At 43.4% G+C, this 23,502-nt stretch overlaps 1 protein-coding gene across 3 annotated transcripts in view; it reads left to right on the forward strand.

Moving 5' to 3' along the window:
- Nucleotides 1-8,411: 8,411 nt before the first annotated feature.
- The window catches only part of LOC125458970 (sodium- and chloride-dependent neutral and basic amino acid transporter B(0+)-like), a 49,533-nt gene continuing 34,442 nt past the window's right edge, over nucleotides 8,412-23,502 (forward strand). Inside the window, exons 1-2 of one of the 3 annotated variants that reach the window (XM_048544842.2) lie at nucleotides 8,412-8,572; nucleotides 14,767-14,898. In XM_048544842.2, the coding sequence (XP_048400799.1) occupies nucleotides 14,831-14,898 (68 nt within the window). In that variant the 5' untranslated portion in view covers nucleotides 8,412-8,572; nucleotides 14,767-14,830. Of the gene's footprint in view, nucleotides 8,573-8,972; nucleotides 9,036-13,963; nucleotides 14,019-14,766; nucleotides 14,899-23,502 lie in introns of those variants that run through there. The other 2 variants (XM_059651502.1, XM_048544843.2) reach the window with 2 other exon arrangements.

The raw sequence follows: 23,502 nt of genomic DNA on the forward strand, positions 1-23,502 counted from the left end.
TAGTATTAGACATTTCAAATCTGGGAGAAAGATTTTGACCATCAACCCTATCTATGAATCTCATAATTTTGTAGATTTCTATCAAGTCTCCATTCAGCTTCCGCTGCTCCAGGGAAAGTTGAGATTTTCTAGCCTCTCCTTAGAGTCTCTGCTAATCCAGGCAGCATCCTGATAAACTCTTCTGCACACTCTCCATAGCCTCCATATCTTTCCAGCAATATGACAACCAGAATTGAATGCAGTACTAATTGTGACCTAACTAAAGTCTCATAAAGCTGCAACATGACATCCTGACTCTTGTACTCAATTCCCTGAATAGTAAAGGCAAGCATTCCATACACTTTCTTTACCACCCTGTCTACTTGCGTGGTCACTTTCTGGGAGCTATGGATTCGATCCCAAGATCCCTCTGTACATCAATGCTGTTTACAGTCCTGCCATTAACAGTACACTTTTCATTAACATTCAATCTTCAAAAGTGCAGCACCTCAGACCTACCCAGATTAAAGCCCACCTATTACTTCTTCGCACATTTCTGCAACTGATTTTTATCCTGCTGTATCCTTCAACAACCTTCTACACTATCCACAACTCCATCGATCTTTGTACTGTCTGCAAATATGCTAACTCAGCTATCTATATTTTTAACCAAGTAATTTATATATATCATAAACAGCAGAGGTCCCAGTACAGAACACCACTAGACATAGACATAGACCTCTAGCCTGAAAAACACGCTGCCACCACTACCCTCTGTCTTCTATGAGCAAGCCAATTCTGAATCCAAGTGGCCAAGTCACCATGGATCCCATGCATCTTAATCTCCTGGATGAGCCCATCCTTGAGGCACCTTGTTGAAAGCCTTACGAAAATCTAAGCAGACAACATTCATGTTCTACCCTTGTGGATCACCTTTGTCACCTTCTCAAAAAATTCAATCAAGTTAGTAAGTCATAACCTGCCCTCCACAAAGCCAGGCTGTTTCTTTTCCTAGTTAGGCCATGCATTTCCAAATGAGCATAAATCCTATCCCTAAGAATTTTCTCCAATAGCTTCCCAAATGCCAATGTGTTACTCACCAATCTATAGTTTCCTGGGTTATTCCTATTTCCCTTCTTGAACAGGGAACAATGTTAGCTACTCACCAGTCCTCTGGGACCTGTCCAACATCTAGCAGGGATACAAAGATCTTGGTCAAGGCCGCAACAATCTCCTCTGTTGCATCTCTCTCAAACCTGAGGTAGATACCATCTGGCCCTGGGAGCTTATACTCTTAATGGTCTTCAAGAGACCCAAAACCACTTTTTTCTTGATCTCAAAATGCCCTGGCATATTAACATGCTCCACACAAATCTCACTATCCTCCAAATCCTTTTCCTGGGTGAATACTGATGCAAGGTACTCATTTAGGATCTCACCCACATTCTCTGCCTTGAAGCACAAGTTCCTGCCTTTATCCTTCAACAGTCCTGCCTTCTCCCTTGTTATCATCTTGTTTTTCATCTATTTATAGAAAGCCTTGGGATTCTCTTTAACCCTATTTACCAAGGTCATTTCATGGCCCCTTCTTGCTCTTCCAATTCCCTGCATGAGTTCTTTCCTGCTTTCTTTATATTCATCACGGGCAGTGTCCAATTTTAACTTCCTAAAACTCACACATGCTTTTTTTTCCCCTTTTGACTAAATTCACAACCTCTCTCATTATCCAATGATCCCTTACCTTGCTATCCTTGTCCTTCCTCCTTACTGGAACATGCCGATCCTGAACTCTGATCAGCAGGTCTTTAAAGAATTCCCACATGACAAACGTGGATTTGACTGATAACAGCTCCTCCCCATTAACACTCTACAGCATCTTAGGAGCACAAAAGCTGATGTTTCAGGCCTAGACCCTTCATCAGAAATGGGTTAGGGGAAGAGGGTTCTGAAATAAATAGGGAGAGATGGGGAGGTGGATCAAAGATGGACAGAGGAGAAGATAGGTGGAGAGGAGACAGGCAGATCAAAGAGGCGGGGATGGAGCCAGTAAAGATGGGGAGGTGGGGAAGAGATAGGTCAGTCCAGGGAGGATGGACAGGTAAAGGGGGCGGGATGAGGTTAGGAGGGAGGAAAAGAGGGTGGGGCTTGAGGTGGGAGGGGGGATAGGTGAGAGGAAGAACTGGTGAGGGAGATGGGGACAAGCAGGGCTGGTTTTGGGATGCAGTGGTGGAGGGGAGATTTTGAAGCTTGTGAAATCCACATTGATACCGTTGGGCTGCAGGGTTCCCAAGCAGAATATGAGTTGCTGTTCCTGCAACCTTCAGGTGGCATCGTTGTGGCTCTGCAGGAGGCCCAGGATGGATATTTCGTCTCAGGAATGGGAGGGGGATTTCAAATGGTTCGCGACCGGGAGGTGCAGTTGTTTATTGCGAACTGAGCGTAGGTGTTCTGCAAAGTGGTCCCCAAGCTTCCGCTTGGTTTCCCCAAAGTAGAAGAGGCCACACCAGGTATAGTGGACGCAATATATCACATTTACAGATATACAGGTGAACATCCACTTGATGTGGAAAGAGTTCTTGGGGCCTGGAATGGAGGTGAGGGGGGGAGGTGTAGGGGCAAGTGTAGCACTTCCTGCGGTTGTTCGGAAAAGTGCTGGGTGTGGTCGGGTTGGAGGGGAGTGTGGAGCAGACAAGGGAGTCACAGAGAGAGTTGCCCCTCCGGAAAGCAGATAAGATTGGGAGGGAAAAATGTCTTTGGTGGTGGGGTCAGGCCAACACTTCTGCCAACTGCAATCCGACCCCACCACCAAAGAATTTTTCTTTCCCCACCCTGTCTGCTTTCCGGAGGGACCACTCTCTCCGTGACTACCTTGTCCGCTGGACTAAGTTGGATAAACTTGTTGTAGATTGTAAGGGCGGCCCATGTTTGGAAGACACAGAATAGCCAATAAGGGTTAAACAGAATTAAACAGCCTGCCCCAGCATTTAAGTGAAGCATAATGGTACCTTTGAACAGGGCTTCTCCAAGGAGATTTGAAGGCCCTACAAGCCACCATTCAAGTCAGTTTGACAAGAAGATACCAAAAGATATCTAAGACACAAATTCATTAAAATATGACAAGTGATTGATTCCAGCCTCATATGAGAGGGTGGTTGTCCCATTAGTTGAACAACGCCAGTTAGAACGAGGGATGTAGATCTAAGTCCATGAACCAGTCAGCCTAACTCAATAAACAGCTATGAAAACAACTGCCCGAGTTATTTTGTCGTAATCAGTTTAGTAATCAGAAATAAGTTCTAGTTAAAGATTCTTCAGATAATCATAGAGATAGACTTCAACATAATTATAGACACACATATAACCGAAGTGTAATAGATACATTAGGGGAAAAGTTTTTAAACATAGATGTGAAAGTTATTTGGTCTGAGGAAACGCTTTCCTTATCTCTAAAAAGATGCCTGGCACATACTAAAAGAAATTGATTGTTCACAACGTGTTAGTTAAAAAGTGCTAACAGTAGGAGTAGCTGTAAATATTAAGAATCTTATGGCAGTTCACTAAAATCACTGTCTTTTATATTTTATATAAATATATTTGGGACAGTGGAAAATACAGGAGGAATAACAGAATTTGTTCGAGATAGCACATGGAATGCAAAGAATAACAGAATTCAAGCAAGTCTGGGTCAGAAGCCAGGAGTATAACTAGTAACTGTGGAATGTAAAATAATAGGATGCACAGAACAATCCCGAGGCCTGGAGATTACAATGTCTATTAAATGCCATGAGATTATTGGAACCTAGGGCTGTCCATAGGAATGCCCATCATTGATTAGGTGTTTCCCAGGATTGTGTGCATGGAATAAGGGGGAAAGACACAGTGATCACGCTGTATGTGATTATTCTAACACAAAATGTATAAAGATGCTGTATTTCACTGTAAAATCAGAGTGTGTCATTGATCTCTCTTCCAGTCTGAGCCATAGATTAAGAGAACAATTGGGTTCTTAAGTCAAGGCCAGATTCAAGGAAAAGCTTTGGCCCTCTCTCTGCATTAATTGGTTGTTGCTTGAATAAGAATAAAGTCTGTCACTTGCCTGAATCCTGTCTGCCTCCTGAGTCTTTGTCCCTGGTTGGGTGTCTGATCCTACAGAGCTTTTTACAGATGCTACTAACAACATTGATAAAGAAGAGCTGATGGAGGCAATAATAGCAGTAAATGCTGACCCAACTATAATGCCCACATCCCATTAATCAATACAGTTTGATTTTCAGAAGGATTTTGATTAAGTCCCGCACCAAAGCCGGTTAGAGAAATTAAATCGCAAGGGATAGGAGGTAATGTACTGTCATGGATTGCCAAACAGAACACAGATAGGAGGAGTAAATGGATTGTTCCCGCACTGGCAGGCTGTGATGACGAGCACAGCAAGGATCAGTACTTGGACCCCAGCTGTTCACAAAATAGATCAATGATTTGGAGATGGAGACAAAATGTAATGTTTCCAAATCTGCTGACAATACAAACCAAGTGGAAAAGTATGGAACAAAAGTAGGCCATCTGAACCCTTGATCTGCTTTGCCATTTCTCAGATCATGGCCAAGTAAACCACATCCATTGGCTCCAGCTGATCAACTCCACTTCTTCCATCCCCCAAAAGCTCTTGTACATTTGCAAAATGATGTCCCTTTCATAAATCCATACAGACTTTACTCGATCCTATCACTTTTGTCCGAATGCTCTGCTATTGAATCTTTTAGAAGACTACAGATCTGAAATTCCCTGTTTTGTTTATAAGCAGAGGAGTTACATTAGCTCCCCTCCAATCCATAGGAACTGTTCCAAAGTTTACAGAATCTTGAAAGATCACAACCAATGCAGCACTTTACCTGCACTTCCCACAATCAAGTCTACTGCATCCACTGCTCACAATGTGGTCTCCTGTATATTGGGGAAGAGAAGCATAGGCTGGCTGACCGCTTCATAGCACATTTAGGTTCTGGCCACAAAACTGGCACAGAGCTTCCAGTTGCCTGCCCTTTAGCAAACCAGACTGTTCCCCAGACAACTCGTCTGCCTCAGGCTTACTGAAGTGCTCCAGTGAAGCTCAACGCAAGCTGGAAGAACAACACCTCATTTTCCACTTGGGGACCCTGCAGCCTTCCGGACTCAGTATTGAGTACAATAATTTTAGGGCCTGAACTCTCTAATGTCCTAGCCCCCTAACCCACACACCAGGCCTTGTTACCACATAGTCTGCCATTACACACTACATATTGTTAGTCACTAACAGTCTCCATTAACAACTATTCACCCTCCTAGCCAGGTCATTATTAACTCATTCGTCTAACAGTTCTTTCTCTTTGGGGTCCATCCCCACCTGACGTTTACTCCTTAACCCCTACACCCCACCCGACTGCATATAAACTGATATTTTTTTCTAGCTACTATCAGTTCTGAAGAAGGATCACCAGACCAGAAACGTTAACTCTGCTTTCTCTTCACAGATGCTGCCTGACCTATTGGGATTTTTAATTTATGTTTTTGTTCTTAAATTGATTGAAACTTATTTCTCCTCATCATCCCTCAAATCAAAATATTCACATGATAATAAGTAAATAAATAAACTCTGGCTTCTCAAATCATAAAAATCATCAAATAATAAATCATGAATGTAATCACCATGTTATAATTTGAATTTAATTTTGGGTGTGTGAGGAATGAATAGTTGAATGTGGATATAGCTGTTCACCAGGGTCATGTGAGCAAGTTGCCATAGAGATGAGAACCCTCTTACAGGATCCCAAACGCTTTCTGTCAGAGCACCGCAGAAGTACCTCCAATCTGCCTGTGATGCCGCATGCTTAGCATCCCAGGCTAATGGAACATAACTGCCCCACCATCACACCATTGGTGTTGGGACTGCACCTAGCGGTGATGGAATGAAAGGAAAAAGGAACATTATGGGGGGAGGGGTGACACATCATTGTAAGGTTCTTTGTACTTTTGAAAATGCATCTACACTTGCGGTGTTAAATAAAATCTGTTCTAGGGTCTTTGTTGTTGTTGGACCTGGTGAAGTAACTCCTTTGAGAGATGAGCAGCATTTTCACCCATCCCAAGGGTAAAAGAAGTTGTAATGGCCCAGCATTGCTCATCTCTCATATACAACACCAGTCTGTGACTGCAGGTGATCACAGATATCAGGGATCATTGAATTGTTCTGTTGATGACTGCAACTGAGGTGTGGTGTTCAAATGTAGACCACACTGAGGCTGAATTTAAAGCGTGAAGTGGCTGCTTCACATGTAAGCCACAGAATGTCACGCCACGAAAGGAAGACCAAACTTAACTTATTCATCCAGGATGTGAGTTTCAATCAGAATTTCTCTAGCTTCTCAAGCCTGACGGCAAATAAATCTATCGCATTCTCTTGGATGTCCCTCATGGTTAATGTCAGATCCACACCTTCAATAGATTTCTCTCAAACCCCATTTTCCCTGCAACTGAGACACCCTTCTTTGACAGCCCCAGTTGGGAAAGGAACAACAGGCCACAATAATGTACACACACTTTCTGCACATGCAATATGTTGGCAGCATGAGTTGCTGGCATGTGCTATGGAAATGATGTGGATATAGCAAATGATGTGGATATAGCACAGTGGTACACATCAAATCTTCCAGCCTCTTGACTGTTGTGTGCTCCACATCATGACAAACTCCCTGTGCCCCTCTCTGTTGAGGAAGCCTATGCAAATCACAGACAATAACACCCAACAAGTGAGTGAGCACTAAGAAATGAAGCTAAGAGCCATCAGGTTCATCCTGTGAACATGTATGAGATATGCTTGTGTTCCTGCTCTCAAAGTAACCTGGAAAAGTAAGTAAATGAGAAGCATCCTTTAGCTGCAAAGTAACGCTCTGTAAAGGTGACCGAGCTGGTCTGAAAGCAGACCTGATGATGTGGTGAGATTAGCTGTTTGCCAGTGCTGGCTTGCATGGAATGCACAGTGGAAGATGACATTGTCCATGCAACATGCTGGAATGTTCTGCTGTAGACAGAGTTGGATGGAGGCTCAGAGAAGCAAGCCAGTCAGCTGCTGTCCCGAGGTAACCACTTCGACTGTCAAGATTGGAAATGGTTTCATCTAGTTTCTCAAGAAAGCAGGGAAAATTGGGAGCTGTGTACAACTGAGGTAGTTTGAGTTAGTAATGCGATACAAATATGTGGAAATAGATTAGCCACCTCTCATTGATGAGATTTAAAACTCACTATTTAAACCTTAGAAATGGAATTATATTTTTCACTAGAGATAACAAGGTTTAGAGCTGGATGAACACAGCAGGCCAAGCAGCATCAGAGGAGGAGGAAGGCTGATGTTTTGGGCCTAGTTTCTGAAGTTCAATGAAAAAAAAGCTAAGTTTGCCCAGTCCCTCCCCACAGATGATACCCTCCAAACCAGGTAACATCCTGGTAAACCTTTTGCATACCATCTGCAAAACCTCCACATTGTTCTGGCAGTGTGGTGACCAGAACAGTATGCAATATTCCAAATGTGGCCTAACTAAAGTTCTAAACAGCTGCAACATGACTCGCTGAATTTTATATTCCATGCCCCAACTGATGAAGGTAAGCATGCTATACAATTTCTTGACCAATTATCCACCTTATTAATCAGGAGATGAGTGAAGCATATAGCATGGGCGAAACAATAATCACAAGTGACTTCAATCTGTTGAGTTTTTAAAATATTTTTCCTTTTCATTGCATTTTACCCTGCAAAGAGCAGAGTGTACCTGGATCAGACAGTTTCAGTTTAATCGGAGCAGTGTCTCAGCAGCTTTGGGAGTGGAGCAGAGGATCTCAATGCATCTGAAACAGACAATTTCACATTCAGTATAACTGGATTGAAATCAACTTGTGAAGGATAATTTATAATGCAAATTAACTCTGAAACCAATAGATAATCTCTCACCACAACAATGTTCCATATGGGAGGAAGCATTTTTTTCAGGATCTGCAGCCTGTGTTCCCAATTATTTATCTGATTCATCCCTTTTAAAATTGCCATCTGCAGAAACCTCTTGACAAAGAATAACAGCAGTTTGGTACTGAACATTCTGAAGCGTATGTAAATAATCTGCTGTAGAAATGTATCAGCGGCAGATTGATCAAATACTGGCTGTAACCCCCTCAGAACTTGGTTGTCCCTGGAATTATCAGTGAGACAGATGAGTAACTCCCTCCTTTTCACCAGAGCACCTTTGCTGAGGCACCTGATGGTTCTACAGCCACCAGTTCACCTTCATTCATTGGCCAGGTTACTTCCTAAAAGCACCCTAACAAACAAGTTTAAACAGATTCTGACCAATGAAAAGTTTCATTTCCTGATGAGCAGCTGAATCATTTTTAACCCCCAACGTCCTGAAGCAGGAGCTCGCCCACAATCTTTGAAGGAAAGAGCTCTCCAATATTTACATCCAATCCCTCAATATTTTGGAAGAATTGGCTTTGAAAAATGAAGCATAGAGACTTGTCTTTATCTGCCTCCTCACAGAAGAACCATCAAACGCAAACTCCAGAGGACACAGTGAGTATCTTACCAAAATAATGACAGGAAACTCGTTTAAAAGCTCAAGTGGTTCCTGATGAATTTGGGCACATTTGCTGTTACGAATCGCAGTACCCCTTTGTGGTGTTTCCAAACTTGGAGACAACTTCTGTTAATTTCTCGGAAAAATAGTACTTATGTATCGAGACAGACTTTTTCTACTTTTTGCTTGCGTTCTTGTCCAAGAAAGACTCATTTCTAAGTTGGCGATTTTCTCTCTTTCCGGAATGCTACTAATGGATGTAACGACGGACGTGACGAGAATGTCGAGCGAGGTAACTGGTCCTCAAAAACGGACTACTTGCTCTCGATGTTTGGCTGTGCTGTGGGTCTGGGCCACGTCTGGAGATTTCCCTTCCTGGCTTACAGAAACGGAGGAGGTAGTGTTGTGAAATCCAAAACAAAATGTCCCGGTGAAATTCAGTAGATGTTGCAGCATTTTGTACGTAAGATCTGTGAAGGGTCATTGCATTCCGTTTTTCTCTGTACAGAACCTGCCAAAGCTGCTGAGTTTCTCCAGCATACTCTGTTTTATGTACAATCCATTGTTTCTTTGTGTTGAGGGAATGGTCAAATCGATGGTTTATCGTTATATGTATTTGTATGCCTCGGTGGTTGTGGAAATCGAATACAGTTAAGGTCGGTATTAAGATGGATCATATATTTATATTTGTTACTTTTAAACAGCATGAACTATCCAGATCAGATATGTTCATTGCCCAGTATCTACTGCTTCAGTCAGCCACTGTAGATTACTGCATTCTGTTGATTTTTAGTTGTCAGTTTAACAGCAGTGGAAGATCAAAAGACAGCACTTCATGTTGCTGAACTGAAGAGGGACCGTGACCAATGGCCTTTCCAATGTTCAGTTGACTTGTCACAAGAGTAGAAACAAACTCCCCTCAAAAGGTGGAATGAGGGAAAGTGTACAAATAAATTCTGAAGCTTGCCTTCTCGAAGAGGGGAATACCGTCCGACTCAGATGATAGTCACCTCAACGACACTTCTCGCCCGTGGGCCGTGAGTTAGCCAGACTAGAGACTAACAGTGCAGCCCTGAATGAGATCCGTCTCTCAGAGAAATGTAGCCTGGCAGAACGCAATGCTGGTCGCACCTTCTATTATTGCTCAGATCGACCTCAAGATGAACAATAACCTGGTCAATGTCTCTCGGTGAAGAAAACTATCACCACCAAGCTTACCAGACCGCAATCAGCCATTCTGAATGCACTGTTCCTCTGGACCTGCCCGCCCAATACCAGTTGCATGTACCACTCATTAGTGTTTATTCTCCAATCTGCAAGGTGAACCCAGCTGACAGAGGTAACACCAACATAGATCTCTGTGAAATCAGCTGGGTTGCCCTTCCCAAGGTCAACACTGTCACCTCTGCTGATTTGCAGCATCTGACTTGGCTGTTTTCCGGGAGCAGTGAGGGTGGCGACCAGGGGGCTACCTGGAAGGTAAATTAATCCTTTTAAAAACGTACTTTGTGAATAGGCGGAGCACATGCTGAGCAGGAGCGGACACGGGACGGCTGAGTAAGTGAGGTAATATATTTGGGGTCGGTTGTTTAGAGCTAGAACAAATAGTAGTTGTTGTCTCTGGTTTGTTACCTGTGCCACGTGCTAGCGAGGAAAGAAAGAGGGAGAGAGAGCAGTTGAACTCTGGCTGCAGGAATGGTGCAGGAGGGAGGGATTCAGATACTTGGATAATTTGGGGATCATACTGGGGTAGGTGGGACCTCTACAAACAGGATGGTCCACATCTGAGCCAGAGGGGTACCAATATCCTTGGGAGGGTGGGGGGGGGGGGGGATTGCTAATGTTCTTCAGCAGGCTTTAAACTAATTTAGCAGGGGAATGGGAACCTGAATTGTAGCTCCAGTGTACAGGAGGCTGAGAGTACTGAGGTCATGAATAAGGTTTCAAGGTCGCAGGAGTGGACCAGCAGGCAGGAAGGTGGTTTGAAGTGTGTCTACTTCAATGCCAGGAGCATCTGGAATAAGGTGGGTGAACTTGCAGCATGGGTTGGAACCTGGGACTTCGATGTTGTGGCCATTTCAGAGAGATGGATAGAGCAGGTTCAAGAATGGTTGTTACAGGTTACGGGGTTTAAATGTTTCAGTAAGATCAGGGAAGGTGGTAAAAGAGGTGGAGGTGTGGTATTGTTAGTCAAGGACAGTACTATGGTAGCAGAAAAGATGTTTGATGAGGACTTGTCTACTGAGGTAGTAGGGGCTGAAATTAGAAACAGGAAAGGAGAGGTCACCCTGTTGAGAGTTTTCTACAGGCCTCCAAAAAGTTCCAGAGATGTAGAGGAAAGGATTGCAAAGATGATTCTGAATTTGAAGGAAAGTAACAGGGTAGTTGTAATGGGGGACTTTAACTTTCCAAATATTGACTGGAAACACTATAGTTTGAATACTTTAGATGGGTCAGTTTTTGTCCAATATGTGTAGAAGGGTTTCCTGACACAGTATGCAGATAGGCCAACAAGAAGTGAGGCCACTTTGGATTTGGTACTAGGTAATGAATCAGGCCAAGTGTTAGATTTGAATGTAGGTGAGCACTTTGGTGATAGTGACCACAATTTGGTTACATTTACTTTAGCGATGGAAAGGGATAGGTATATACCACAGGGCAAGAGTGACACCTGGGGGAAAGGCAATTATGAGACGATTAGGCAAGACTTAGGATGGGGAAGGAAACTGCAGGGGCTGGGCACAATTGAAATGTGGAGCTTGTTCAAGGAACAGCTACTGCGTGTCCTTGATAAGTATGTATCAAGACAGGGAGGAAGTGGTCAAGCGAGAGAACTGTGGTTTACTAAAGCAGTTGAATCTCTCTTCAAAAGGAAGAAGGAGGCTTATGTAAAGATGAGGTATGAAGGCTCAGTTAGGGTGCTTGAGAATTACAAGTTAGCCAGGAAGGATCTGAAGAGAGAGCTAAGAAGAGCCAGGGGACATGAGAAGTCTTTGGCAGGTACGATCAAGGAAAACCCTAAAGCTTTCCATAGGTATGTCAGGAACAAAAGAATGACTAGAGTAACATGAGGGCCAGTCATGGACAGTAGTGGAAAGTTGTGCATGCAGTCTGAAGAGAGGGGAGAGGTGCTAAATGAATATTTTTCGCCAGTATTCACTGAGGAAAAAGACAATGTTGTCAAGGAGAATACTGAGATACAGGCTATTAGATTAGATGGGATTGAGGTTCATAAGGAGGAGGTGTTAGCAATTCTGGAAAGTGTGAAAATATATAAGTCCCCTGTACCAAATGGGATGTATCCTAGGATTCTCTAGGAAGCTAGAGAGGAGATAGCAGAATCTTTGGCTTTGATCTTTATTCCTGTAGACAATGACAACATAGTGCCAGAAGACTGGAGGATAGTTAATTGTTGTCCCCTTGTTCAAGGAAGGGAGTAGAGACAACCCTGGTAATTATAGACCAGTGAGCCTTACTTCAGTTGTGGGTAAAGTGTTGGAAAGGATTATAAGAGATGATGATTATAAATCCTTAGAAAGGAATAATTTGATTAGGGATAGTCAACATGGTTTTGTGAAGGCTAGGTCATGCCTCACAAACCTTCTTGAGTTCTTTGAGACGGTGACCAAACAAGTGGATGAGGGTAAAGCAGTTGATGTGGTGTATATGGATTTGAGTAAAGCGTTTGATAAGGTTGCTCACGGGTAGGCTATTGCAGAAAATACGGAGGCATGGGATTAAGTGTGGCTTAGTGGGTTGGATCAGAAATTGACTAGCTGTAAGAAGATAGAGGGTAGTGGTTGATGGGAAATGTTCATCCTGGAGTTCAGTTACTAGTGGTGTACCACAAGGACCTGTTTTGGGGCCACTGCTGTTTGTCATTTTTATAAATGACCTGGATGAGGGCGTAGAAGAATGGGTTAGTAAGTTTGCGGATGACACTAAAGTCGGTGGAGTTGTGCGGAAGGATGTTGCAGGTTACAGAGGGACGTAGATAAGCTGCAGAGCTGGGCTGAGAGGTGGTAAATGGAGTTTAATGCGGAAAAGTGTGAGGTGATTCACTTTGGAAGGAGTAACAGGAATACAGAGTACTGGGCTAATGGCAAGATTCTTGGTAGTGTGGATGAGCAGAGAAATCTCGGTGTCCATGTGCATAGATCCCTGAACGTTGCCACCCAGGTTGATAGGGTTATTAAGAATGCGTACGGTGTGTTGGGTTTTATTGGTAGGAGGAATGAGTTTTGGAGCCATGAGGTCATGTTGCAGCTGTACAAAACTCTGGTGCGGCCGCACTTGGAATATTGCATACAGTTCTGGTCGCTGCATTGTAGGAAGGATGTGGAAGTATTGGAAAGGATGCAGAGGAGATTTACCAAGATGTTGCCTGGTATGGAAGGATGGTCTTATGAGGAAAGCCTGAGGGACTTGAGGCTGTTTTTGTTAGAGACAAGGTTAAGAAGTGACTTAATAGAGACATACAAGGTGATCAGAGGATTAGATAGGGTGGACAGTGAGAGCCTTTTTCCTTGGATGGAGATGGCTAGCACAAGGGGACATAGCTTAAAATTGAGGGGTGATAGATATAGGACAGATGTCAGAGGTAGGTCCTTTACTCAGAGTAGTAAGGGCATGGAATGCCCTGCCCGTAACAGTAGTAGACTCACCAAGTTTAAGGGCATTGAAATGGTCATTGGATAAACTTACGGATGATAGTGGAATAGTGTAGGTCAGATAGGCTTCAGATTCGTTTCACAGGTTGGCGCAACATCAGGGCCAAATAGCCTGCAATGCGCTGTTATGTTCTATGTGACTGGCTTGAATGTGAATGCTTAGAAACCAGGGTGTTGGGAGCTGCAATGAAAATGAACATCCAGTCTGATGTATCTGTCCATAATCAATGCCACCTTTTGAGAAAAAAGATTGCTTGAAGACCACAAAGATTCAAAACCCTTCCACCTGCTACCTCACTGTGCCCATGCAGCATGCAGGACATACAGAGGGAATCTCTGGTCATGCCCAAGACTACTTGCTGTACAGAGAGCCACCTCAGCCAGCCAATGTTAAGTTTGCAATTTAAACCCAAGCCCAAAAGTAAACTTAGACAACTTATCGACGAAATTTCAAATCAGCAACCGTCGCAGTTCATCTTACGGAGGCACATATCACCCAACACTATAGAGTAGGCGTGAACATCCTAACCTCACTTCTGATTCCTCTCCAGACAAACTCTAGGAACACACGAAGATCCAACTGTCCCCAACAAAGACTCTGCCCTCCCTTGCAACCACTGTTGGGAGAAAGTTGCCAATCGCAGATCCGCCTGACTGGATACCGGGAAGTCTGCAACCTTCCTAAATTCTTCATTCTCAAAGAAATGGCGGGACCAAGATCGCATGCTAGCTTGTCATAAATTAGGGATCAGTGGAAACCAGGAACAAGCTGGTAAAAATGTCACAATGTCATTGCGTAAAGAGGCAAAAAAAAAGCTTAGCAAGTTTATGAATGTGAAAATGTGGGAATTTCTGTGTGCTGCAATTCACTGAGTAACTCTAAGAGCTGCAGCTGAGAGCTCTTCATCTACGATGTGTTAATGTATGTTCAGATCCATAACATCACAGAATAATCCCAGCCAAAGGAAGGACACAATAAAGTTGACTTTTACTTTGTGTGGGATTAGATCAAACGAGGTAGGTGATAGCCTAATGGTTTCATCGCTAGACTATTAATCCAGAGATTTAGGTAATGTTCTGGGCGTTTAGATTTGAATCCCGCCACAGCAGGTGATGTAATCTGAACTCAATAGAATTCTAGAAATAAGTGTTTAATTATGACCATGAAACCATTGCTGATTGTCAGGAAAAGCTCATCTGGTCACTGATGCCCTTGAGGAAGGAATCTGTGTGTTCCCTACCTGGTCTGGCCTGCATGTGAATCCAGACCCAAGAGCAATGTGGTTGACTCTTAATGACCCTCTGGGCAACTAGGGAATTGCAATAATGGCTGGCCTAACCAGCGACGCCCTCAACCCATGAATTAATTAAAAGAATGATAGATGGAATGATGAGTCGACCCAGAGTTTGAGAGGTTTTAGAGTAATTTTAACCCAATCCACCTGGTGCCAACAAGGGAGCTCAGTGTCAGTGGTTGGTTTTTTTAATCCCTCATTGAATTCCTTTCCTATATTTTCCAGGTGCATTCCTGATTCCCTATGCTCTCATGCTGGCACTTGTCGGGATACCAATGTTTTTCTTGGAATGTTCCTTTGGTCAGTTTGCCAGCCTCGGACCTGTTGCAGTGTGGAAGGCCGTGCCCATGTTGCAAGGTTCGTGTCCTTAAGCAAATAAGCTTAACAGCAATTTAAATGAGTCACAATACTCCGATCATATGTCAGTTGCATTTTTCAATCGATCTGAGTTGTGCTGAATATGGACAGAGTGTCTGTTCAGACGTACTGCACAATGGATTAACCGAGATATAAAGTGTGACGAGGCAGTGAGCAGAGGCTGAGTTTTACACCTGCCACTGTGTGGTCAGTGGTATGGGGCCATATAATTGAGTGCAATGTTGTTAACTTCCAACCTCTGCCCTGTAAAGGTCTGGGGAAGGAAGCTCATAGATGGCCTTCTCCTTCCCCCTGCCCTGGTTTGCTGCCAATTGAGCCCTTCGTTGGGCAGTTAATCATACAAAGAATCGTATCCCACTGCTACAGACATAATAGGAACTGCCGATGCTGGAGAATCTGAGATAACAAGGTGAAGAAGCGTCTTGACCCGAAACACCAGCTTTCCTGCTCCTCTGATGCTGCTTGGCCTGCTGTGTTCATCCAGTTCACGCCGTATTATCCCACTGCTACTTGTATTGACCCAGGTGAGGGGCAAGGGAAGCACCATACAAAAAATCCAAGAAGCAACTCATTCTTTTTTTGTGTTGCTAAGAGGCTCCTGGGAGACTCCATCGTTCAATAGTACCAAATGCCTGGCATCAAAAAGGGGGCACTGGATGAATGCAAACCTCTGTCCTTGTAGCTGATCGCCTTCACTCCCTTCTTCCTGCTGTAAAGTGTAAGGGTTAGGGTTTGCGTTAGACTTAGGGTGGGTAAATGTAGCCTGACTGACTTGGATCAGTTTACAGTAACCTTTTTCAATTCCGGCACGTTACTTAGTGAGATAGATGAAGGGGACCACTGTCGGGGAAGATGCAAGACCACTTTATTGAACACTCTATCAAAGGAAGAAAACAGAACTATCAGGCTCTAGTTAATGAAATGTGAGGCTGGATGAACACAGCAGGCCAAGCAGCATCTCAGGAGCACAAAAGCTGACGTTTCGGGCCTAGACCCTTCATCAGAGAGGGGGATGGGGAGAGGGAACTGGAATAAATAGGGAGAGAGGGGGAGGCGGACCGAAGATGGAGAGTAAAGAAGATAGGTGGAGAGAGTGTAGGTGGGGAGGTAGGGAGGGGATAGGTCAGTCCAGGGAAGACGGACAGGTCAAGGAGGTGGGATGAGGTTAGTAGGTAGCTGGGGGTGCGGCTTGGGGTGGGAGGAAGGGATGGGTGAGAGGAAGAACCACCCCAAGCCGCACCCCCAGCTACCTACTAACCTCATCCCACCTCCTTGACCTGTCCGTCTTCCCTGGACTGACCTATCCCCTCCCTACCTCCCCACCTACACTCTCTCCACCTATCTTCTTTACTCTCCATCTTCGGTCCGCCTCCCCCTCTCTCCCTATTTATTCCAGTTCCCTCCCCCCATCCCCCTCTCTGATGAAGGGTCTAGGCCCGAAACGTCAGCTTTTGTGCTCCTGAGATGCTGCTTGGCCTGCTGTGTTCATCCAGCCTCACGTTTCATTATCTTGGAATCTCCAGCATCTGCAGTTCCCATTATCTCTGATACTATCAGGCTCTAGTATTGTTTTTTAATTAAACTCTATCAAACTGTTGGCCGGACTTTTCTGTAAATAACATTAAGTCTCCAAATAAACTGGCTCAAACCTACACTCGTTATCAACTACTGACATGCAGTCCCAAGAATTCACTATGACCCATCCATAGGTCCCTACCCCTAAAAAAACTCAAGAGTATAATAAAACATGGTGGAAGTAGATAGGTAAATAGAAGCAACAAAGTCAGTGTTCAGGCCATCAGGCTGTAAGCTCCTGAGGTGGAATATAAGGTACGGTTCCTCCAGTTTGTATGTGGTGTCATTGTGGCATTGGAGGAGACCAAGATTGTACATGTCACACAGGAGTTGGGAGGGGGAGTTAAAATAGTTATCAACAACACTTCCAGGTCGCTTATAGCATAGAGCGCATAGGTGCTCCACAAATCTGTCACCAAGTCTACATTTGGTCTCACCGATTGTAGAGGAGGCCACATTGTGGCGCAATGGATACAGTAAACCAGGTTGGAAGGCATACACGTGAACCCCTGTTGGATATGGAAAGTTCGCTTTGGGCCTCAGATGGAGGTGAGAAGGGAGGTTTAAGGGCATTTGTAGCACCTCCTGCAGTGGCAGGGAAAGGTGCCGGTTGTGGTGGGGAATGTGGGGCGGACAAGGGAGTCAGGGAGTGAACAGTACCTATGAATTGCAGATGGGGTGGGGAGGGAAATATGTCTTTGGTTGGGAGATCAGGTTGTAGGTGACGGAAGTGGCGGAGGATGATGCACTGGATGCAGAGATTAGTGGGATGGTATATGAGGACCGGGGGGACTCTGTCTTTAGTTTTGGGGGGGACAGGGGTTTTTGAAGGCAGAAGTGTAGTAAATGCAAGAGATGTGGTTGTGGGCATTTTCAATCAACGGAGGAGCACAGTTGTGGTCCTTGAAATAAGACACCTGGATGTCCAGGAGTGGAACACTCCATCTTGGGAGCAGTCATGGCGGAGGCAGAGGAAGTGGGAGTAAGTGATCGCACTCTTGCAGGAGGGTGGGTCAGAGCAGGTGTGTTCCAGGTAGCTGTGGAAGTCGGTGGGCTTGAAATATATCTCAGTGCTGAGACGGTGACTGGAAATGGAGACAGAGGTCCAGGAAGTGGGGGGACATATCGGAGATGGTCAAGGCAAATTTGAGGTTGGGACGAAAGGTGTTCATAAATTTGAACCGTTTGAGCGCCAAATGGGAGCATGAGGCAGTGCAGATACAGTCATCAATGTAATGGAGGAAGAGGTGAGAGATAGTGCTAGTGTAACAGCAGAAAAGGGACTGTTCTATGTATCCTACAAAGAGGCAGGCATAACTTGGGGCCCATACAGGTGACCATAGCCACCTCCTTTAGTTTGTAGGAAGTGGGAGGAGTTAAAGGAGAAGTTGTTGAGGGTAAGGACAGGCTCTGTTAAGTAGATGAGGGTGTTGGTGGAGGGTGACTGGTTGGGCCTGTGGGAGAGGAAGAAGCGGAGGGCCTTTAGGCCATCAGCATGGGGGACACGAGTGTAGAGGGATTGGATGTCCATAGTGAAAGTGAGGTTTAGCTGGTTGGGAAATTGAAGGAGGTAGAGGGGATGGATAGTGTCCCGAATGTACGTGCGGAGTTCCTGGGCTGGGGAATAAAACAGAGTCAAGGTAAGTGGAGAGGAGTTCAGTGGTGCAGGAGCAGGCAGAGACAATGGGGTAGTCAGATTTGTGGATTTTGAGAAGGAGATAGAACATAGAATTCACTAGTTTCATAATCGCTCAGCTGTCAGCCTCATTCCATTTCCAGTCCTCCTCCCTCGCAACTCCCCACTCCTTGAACTGATACAACCTGTCCATCTTCATCCCAACGTGACTGCCCCACCCTTTCCACCAACCAATCCCTCTACCCACTACTACATCCACCTGTCACCACCCCATCTACCTTTCCACAGCCCCGCCTCTCCTCTCTCGCCTCCTTGCTCTGACACTTCCTGTCCGTCTTCTCTCCCATCTGCCCACCCCACCCTTCCCACTGACCAATCCTCACTACCCCAAACCTGCATCCCACCAATCTACCCCTACCCCCACCTCTCCTCCCTCTATTTCTTTCCAAGCTCCCTTCCCCCTCCCCAGCCCTGGCAAAGAGTCATGACCTGAAAAGTCGGCTTTCCAGCTTCTCTGACGCTGCCTGACCTGCTGTGTTCCTCCAGTTCCACAACATGTTGGCTCTGACTCCAGCATCTGCAGTTCTTGCTGTCTCCAACAAAGTCAGTATCTAATGTGAAACTTGTGGTGCAGAAAATCATAAAAGAATGTTTTCAAGGATTCAAAAGGTATAGGTGACACTGTGGGTACAGCCAATAGCTGAACAATATACGCAGAGACCCTAAAGCGGTGAGCAGTGTCTCTATTACATCGGATAGATGCTGCAACAGGACCAGAGAGAGCTGCAGAGCTCAGGAGAAGCACAGGAGCCAAATTAATTCACCTGGAAATAACCTTCCTTGACTGAGGGAGCACACCAGATGTAGGAACGGAAGAATAGTTTTAATACATACAGGACTATTTCCGAATTACGTAAGAAATACCAGAAAGGTGAGGTCAGTACTTAATGGAAAACGTCACAAATGACATATTAACAAGACAGTGAATTAATGAGAATGCAGCATATTTTTTTGAAGAAGTTTTACAGGCACTGGATCTACATTTCAGTTTAGGTCAAAATTTAGATTTTGAAAGGCTTAAATTCTAAATGAAGAACACAGAGGCCAGGGCAAAGCAGATGTTTGTTTATGAATGATCTTTCCAGGTGGACACTGAAATGCTTTTAGAGTTGAAGGCGGAACTGATTCACAGTCGGATTGTAGTCAGGATGGCAGATGAGCCCTTGTCAAACATTTTACAAGCCAGGGAGGATGTAACAGTGGAGGCATCAGTGCAAGTTCTTAGGCAAATGGAACTTCAGAAAAAGAAGCGGGTATTCATTCAAAGGGAAACTGATGCTCTATGGAGTAAGCTGGGTGAGGGGAATTCCGGAAGGTGGGGAAAACTTGCTTTGACTTCCAAAAAAGCATTGATTGCACTAGAAATGATGGGAACTGCAGATGTTGGAGAATCCGAGATAACAAAATGTGGAGCTGGATGAACACAGCAGGCCAAGCAGCATCTTAGGAGCACAAAAGCTGACGTTTCAGGCCTCAACCCTTCATCAGAAAAGTGATTACACTAAGTGGCACAATAGGTAATGCTTGATTTGATTGTGCAGGCCAACACTGTGAGTGATCTATAAAAATGCAAAATAGGAGTAGATATAGGTCACAAGGGAGGGCATGAAGCCTCCAGCAATCCAAATGGAAAAAATCACACCAAACACCATCTCAAAGTATTTTCAATGTCGCATGATCAATCCCGTCAAAGGTGAAGTGTGTCCAGAAGTAGGAGCACAATCACTCAATTGTGGAAAGATCAGTAATTTGTTACGATAAAATACAGATAACTGAAAAACAAAAATAGGAAATCCTTAAACCAATATTATATTTTAGAAGTTGTAAAGGCTCAAGGTCAGAAAGTAAAACTTTTGAAAAGAAAGCATTTGATGTAGAAAATGAATATGAAAGTGGGGAAACTAGAAGTAAGTGGACACTTGGCAGAGTTTAAACAAGCTGCAGCTTCTGGTGTTTCAGTATGACCAGATCAACTGAAATGTCTCAAATTATCTCCATGCAATTGCAAGATCCTGGAGAAATATTATTCAAAAGTAAGAAGTCCTAAAGAAGAGCAGGCAGATTGTGGAACCCCTGTCATTCAAAATCAAGAATACTCTGTATTAAGTAGGAATGATTAAAGCTGAGCAGAAGCATCCAGGGTTTCCCTACCAGCTTCCTGTAATCCTATCAGGATGAAAGCCATTGGGTCGTGGAGATATTTCTATTTTATTCCCATATATCCTCACGAATGTAAAAACTAATTTATTCCTCACACAACATGTTTTTGGTTTCCTTGCACTTGCCCTTGTTCATTCCTGTACTATATTAATACTAAATTTTAACACTCTATCAGCTTTTCCAGCTTCATGATTCTGATGTTTTTCCTGTCTTTTTTCTTTGAAGAAATATTTGTGTCAAAACATCTGCCTTTTTTACCATCTTAATTGTGACTGAGTATTTATGCGTAATAAGGGTTTTTAAACAAAAGGATTTAAGTTGTGCAGTGGTAGATTAATAATCCTTTCTCTTCACTGAAATTAAATAAGTCAACTGTGTTTACAATAAATAAAGTTTTATTTTCTGTTCGTGATAAAAGTCGGTCTGCATTGGTTTTGACCTGAATAACACTTGGTTTCGTAATATTGTAACCTTGGTGCTCTTAATTGGGATGTTACACATTTTTGTAATAACCTTTTATGAGAGTGGGATATAATTTATTGGTGTACTCATCCCATAAAGTCATGACACACCATGCAAGTGATTTTTTTTTTAATTTATTTGTCTTTTGGGAAAGTTTTTTTTTTCATTTATTTTGTCCCAAAAACTTCTTCAAAATGCTCGCCTGTTTCATTGTCAGCTTACCCATTTACAGCTCAGACCTGTTTATTGATCAGTTTAACTCACATCATTCAAAGTGCTTAATTAAATCTGAAACTTTGGCGTGATTTTTGCTTCACTGGCTCAGCCTTGTACTAAATAAAATTAACTCTTTTTCTTTCAACCATCTCCTTTATGAGTCAGAGTGTCTCTAATTCACACTTTAACTCTGACACTCTGATCCAGGATGAGTCGAGTCAGTGACGTTTTCTTTCAGATATGGTCAGTGTGGCCAGTCTCACTGGTCTCCATGAAGACCAACTGTAGCAAAACACAATCATTTGTTTGACCAGCTAAATCTACATCAAGGAATTTATTTTAAGTCAGTAGTTCCCAATTTATATTCAGTTCTTTTTTTTTACTATTTTAAGGTGTCGGGATCACCATGGTCCTTCTGATTACAATTGCCAACATTTCTTACTGCTGCGTCCTCGGTTACGGTCTGTACTACCTGTTTGCTTCCTTCCAATCACCCCTTCCATGGGCAGACTGCTTCAGTTGGTGGGGAGCAGATGAAACATGCAGCAGGACTGCCAAAGGTACAGTGCTCACTTCTACTGGGGAAAGTGTAAACATTGACGTTCACTGCTCATTCTGTCAGTCTGAGTGGGTGAGAGAAATGGACAATAGTTTCAGTGACCCTCATCATTGTGACCATACAACTGAAAGACCTAGATAGAAATCAGCAGGAATCATGGCATTGATTCACTGCTATTGCACTTTCCCGAAAGTGGGGAAAACAGATTTTGATTTCCAAAAAAGCATTGATTCCACTTAGTAGCACAATGGATGATGTTTGATTTGATTGTACAGACTGACACTGTGGGTGATCTATAAATGTACAAAATTGGAGTAGCGATAGTCCATTCAGCCTCTTGAGACTCATCTGCTAATCAATAAAATCATTGTGAAACCATTTGTGTTTTGAGTTCCACATTCCCACCTCTCAATAACTCTTGATTCTCTTGCCAAGCAAAGGCTCAACCTTCGATGCCTTCTGAGACAGAGTTCCAAATTTACACAACTATCATTGCATTAAAAAGAAGCAACATATCCTTACATTTTGTTCAATTCCTGCCATCATTAAGGATAGCATCCCATTATATGTATTATACCTGAGCATCAATATTTTTGTAACTCGTGAACCAGAACACTTCAATCCCTCTGCACCTCAAATCTGAATTCATTGCTGCCCAATTAAATACTTTATTAGAAAATTCATCCTGCCAAAGTGATTAATTTTACAACTTCTCACATTATGCTTCACCTGTCAGAATTTACCCACTTGCTCAAGCTATCTATATTGATCTGCAACTTCCTTCTGTCCTCTTCACAGCATATTTCCCCACCTATTTCGATATCATCTACTCATTTAGCAGCCATACCTATGCTACCCTCCTCTTAGTTATGGACTGAACTTGTAAAACACTGAAGGCCCAGCACAGAACCCTCTTCTCATCCTGCCAGTCAGACATACCCTTTTTTTTACAAAGTCTCTGTTTACAGCATGTTAGCCAATCTTCCATCAATGATAGTGTGTTAACTCCTATATCATGAGATTTTATCTTTCACAATAACCTTTGATGTTGTATTTTGTTAAATGTCTTCTTGAAATCCAAATATATTACAACAGCACTTTCATCCACAAAGCATGTATTCACACAATAAACTCCAATAAACTAGTTAAACAGGATTTCTCTTTGATAAAACCATTCTGCCTCTTTCAGATTACCTCAAAGTTTACTAAGTATGTCACTTTAATTTGTTTAGTAATAAATTCCGATACCTTCCCTATGATAAATGTCAATTATAATTTCCTGTTTACTGCCACCCTCCGTTCTTGAATAGAGGGGATATATTTGCTACTTTAGCTTATTAGCAAACTCCTTAAAGACCCTGGGAATGAAATCCATCTGGCCCTAAAGGTTGTTACAGAGATTGTAGGAACTGCCGATGTTGGAGAATTTGAGATAACACGGTGTGAAGCTGGATGAACACAGCAGGCCAAGCAGCATCAGAGGAGCAAGAAAGTTTGACATTTCGGGTCGAGACCCCTCTTCAAACCTAAAGGTTTGTCAGTCCACAGCTTCTCATTGGTTCCATTGTGATTGTAATTTCAGAAAGCTTCCCTCTAACTTCCAACACCTGCTCTTTTCACATTGTCTCCAGTGAAGGAGAAAGCAAAATATTTGTTCATTTCATTTAATATCTACTATTAGTTCTCGCTGTCAAGAGAGAATCACCTTTCACTTTACCTGCTCCTGACCTGTTTAAATCCCTGTAGAAATACGCTATCTGATTTTCTGTTCCTAGCTGTCTGCCTTCCATATATTAATGTCCTCTTTCTGATTATCCTTATAGTCATTCTTCACATTTCATTATATTCTGAACATTATCTGAGCTGCTCCTCATTTTTTTGCAGTTATCTATTTTTTTCCTGAAATCTAATACTT

The sequence above is a fragment of the Stegostoma tigrinum genome, chromosome 15 (genome assembly GCF_030684315.1).
Source record: "Stegostoma tigrinum isolate sSteTig4 chromosome 15, sSteTig4.hap1, whole genome shotgun sequence".
Classification (NCBI taxonomy): domain Eukaryota; kingdom Metazoa; phylum Chordata; class Chondrichthyes; order Orectolobiformes; family Stegostomatidae; genus Stegostoma; species Stegostoma tigrinum.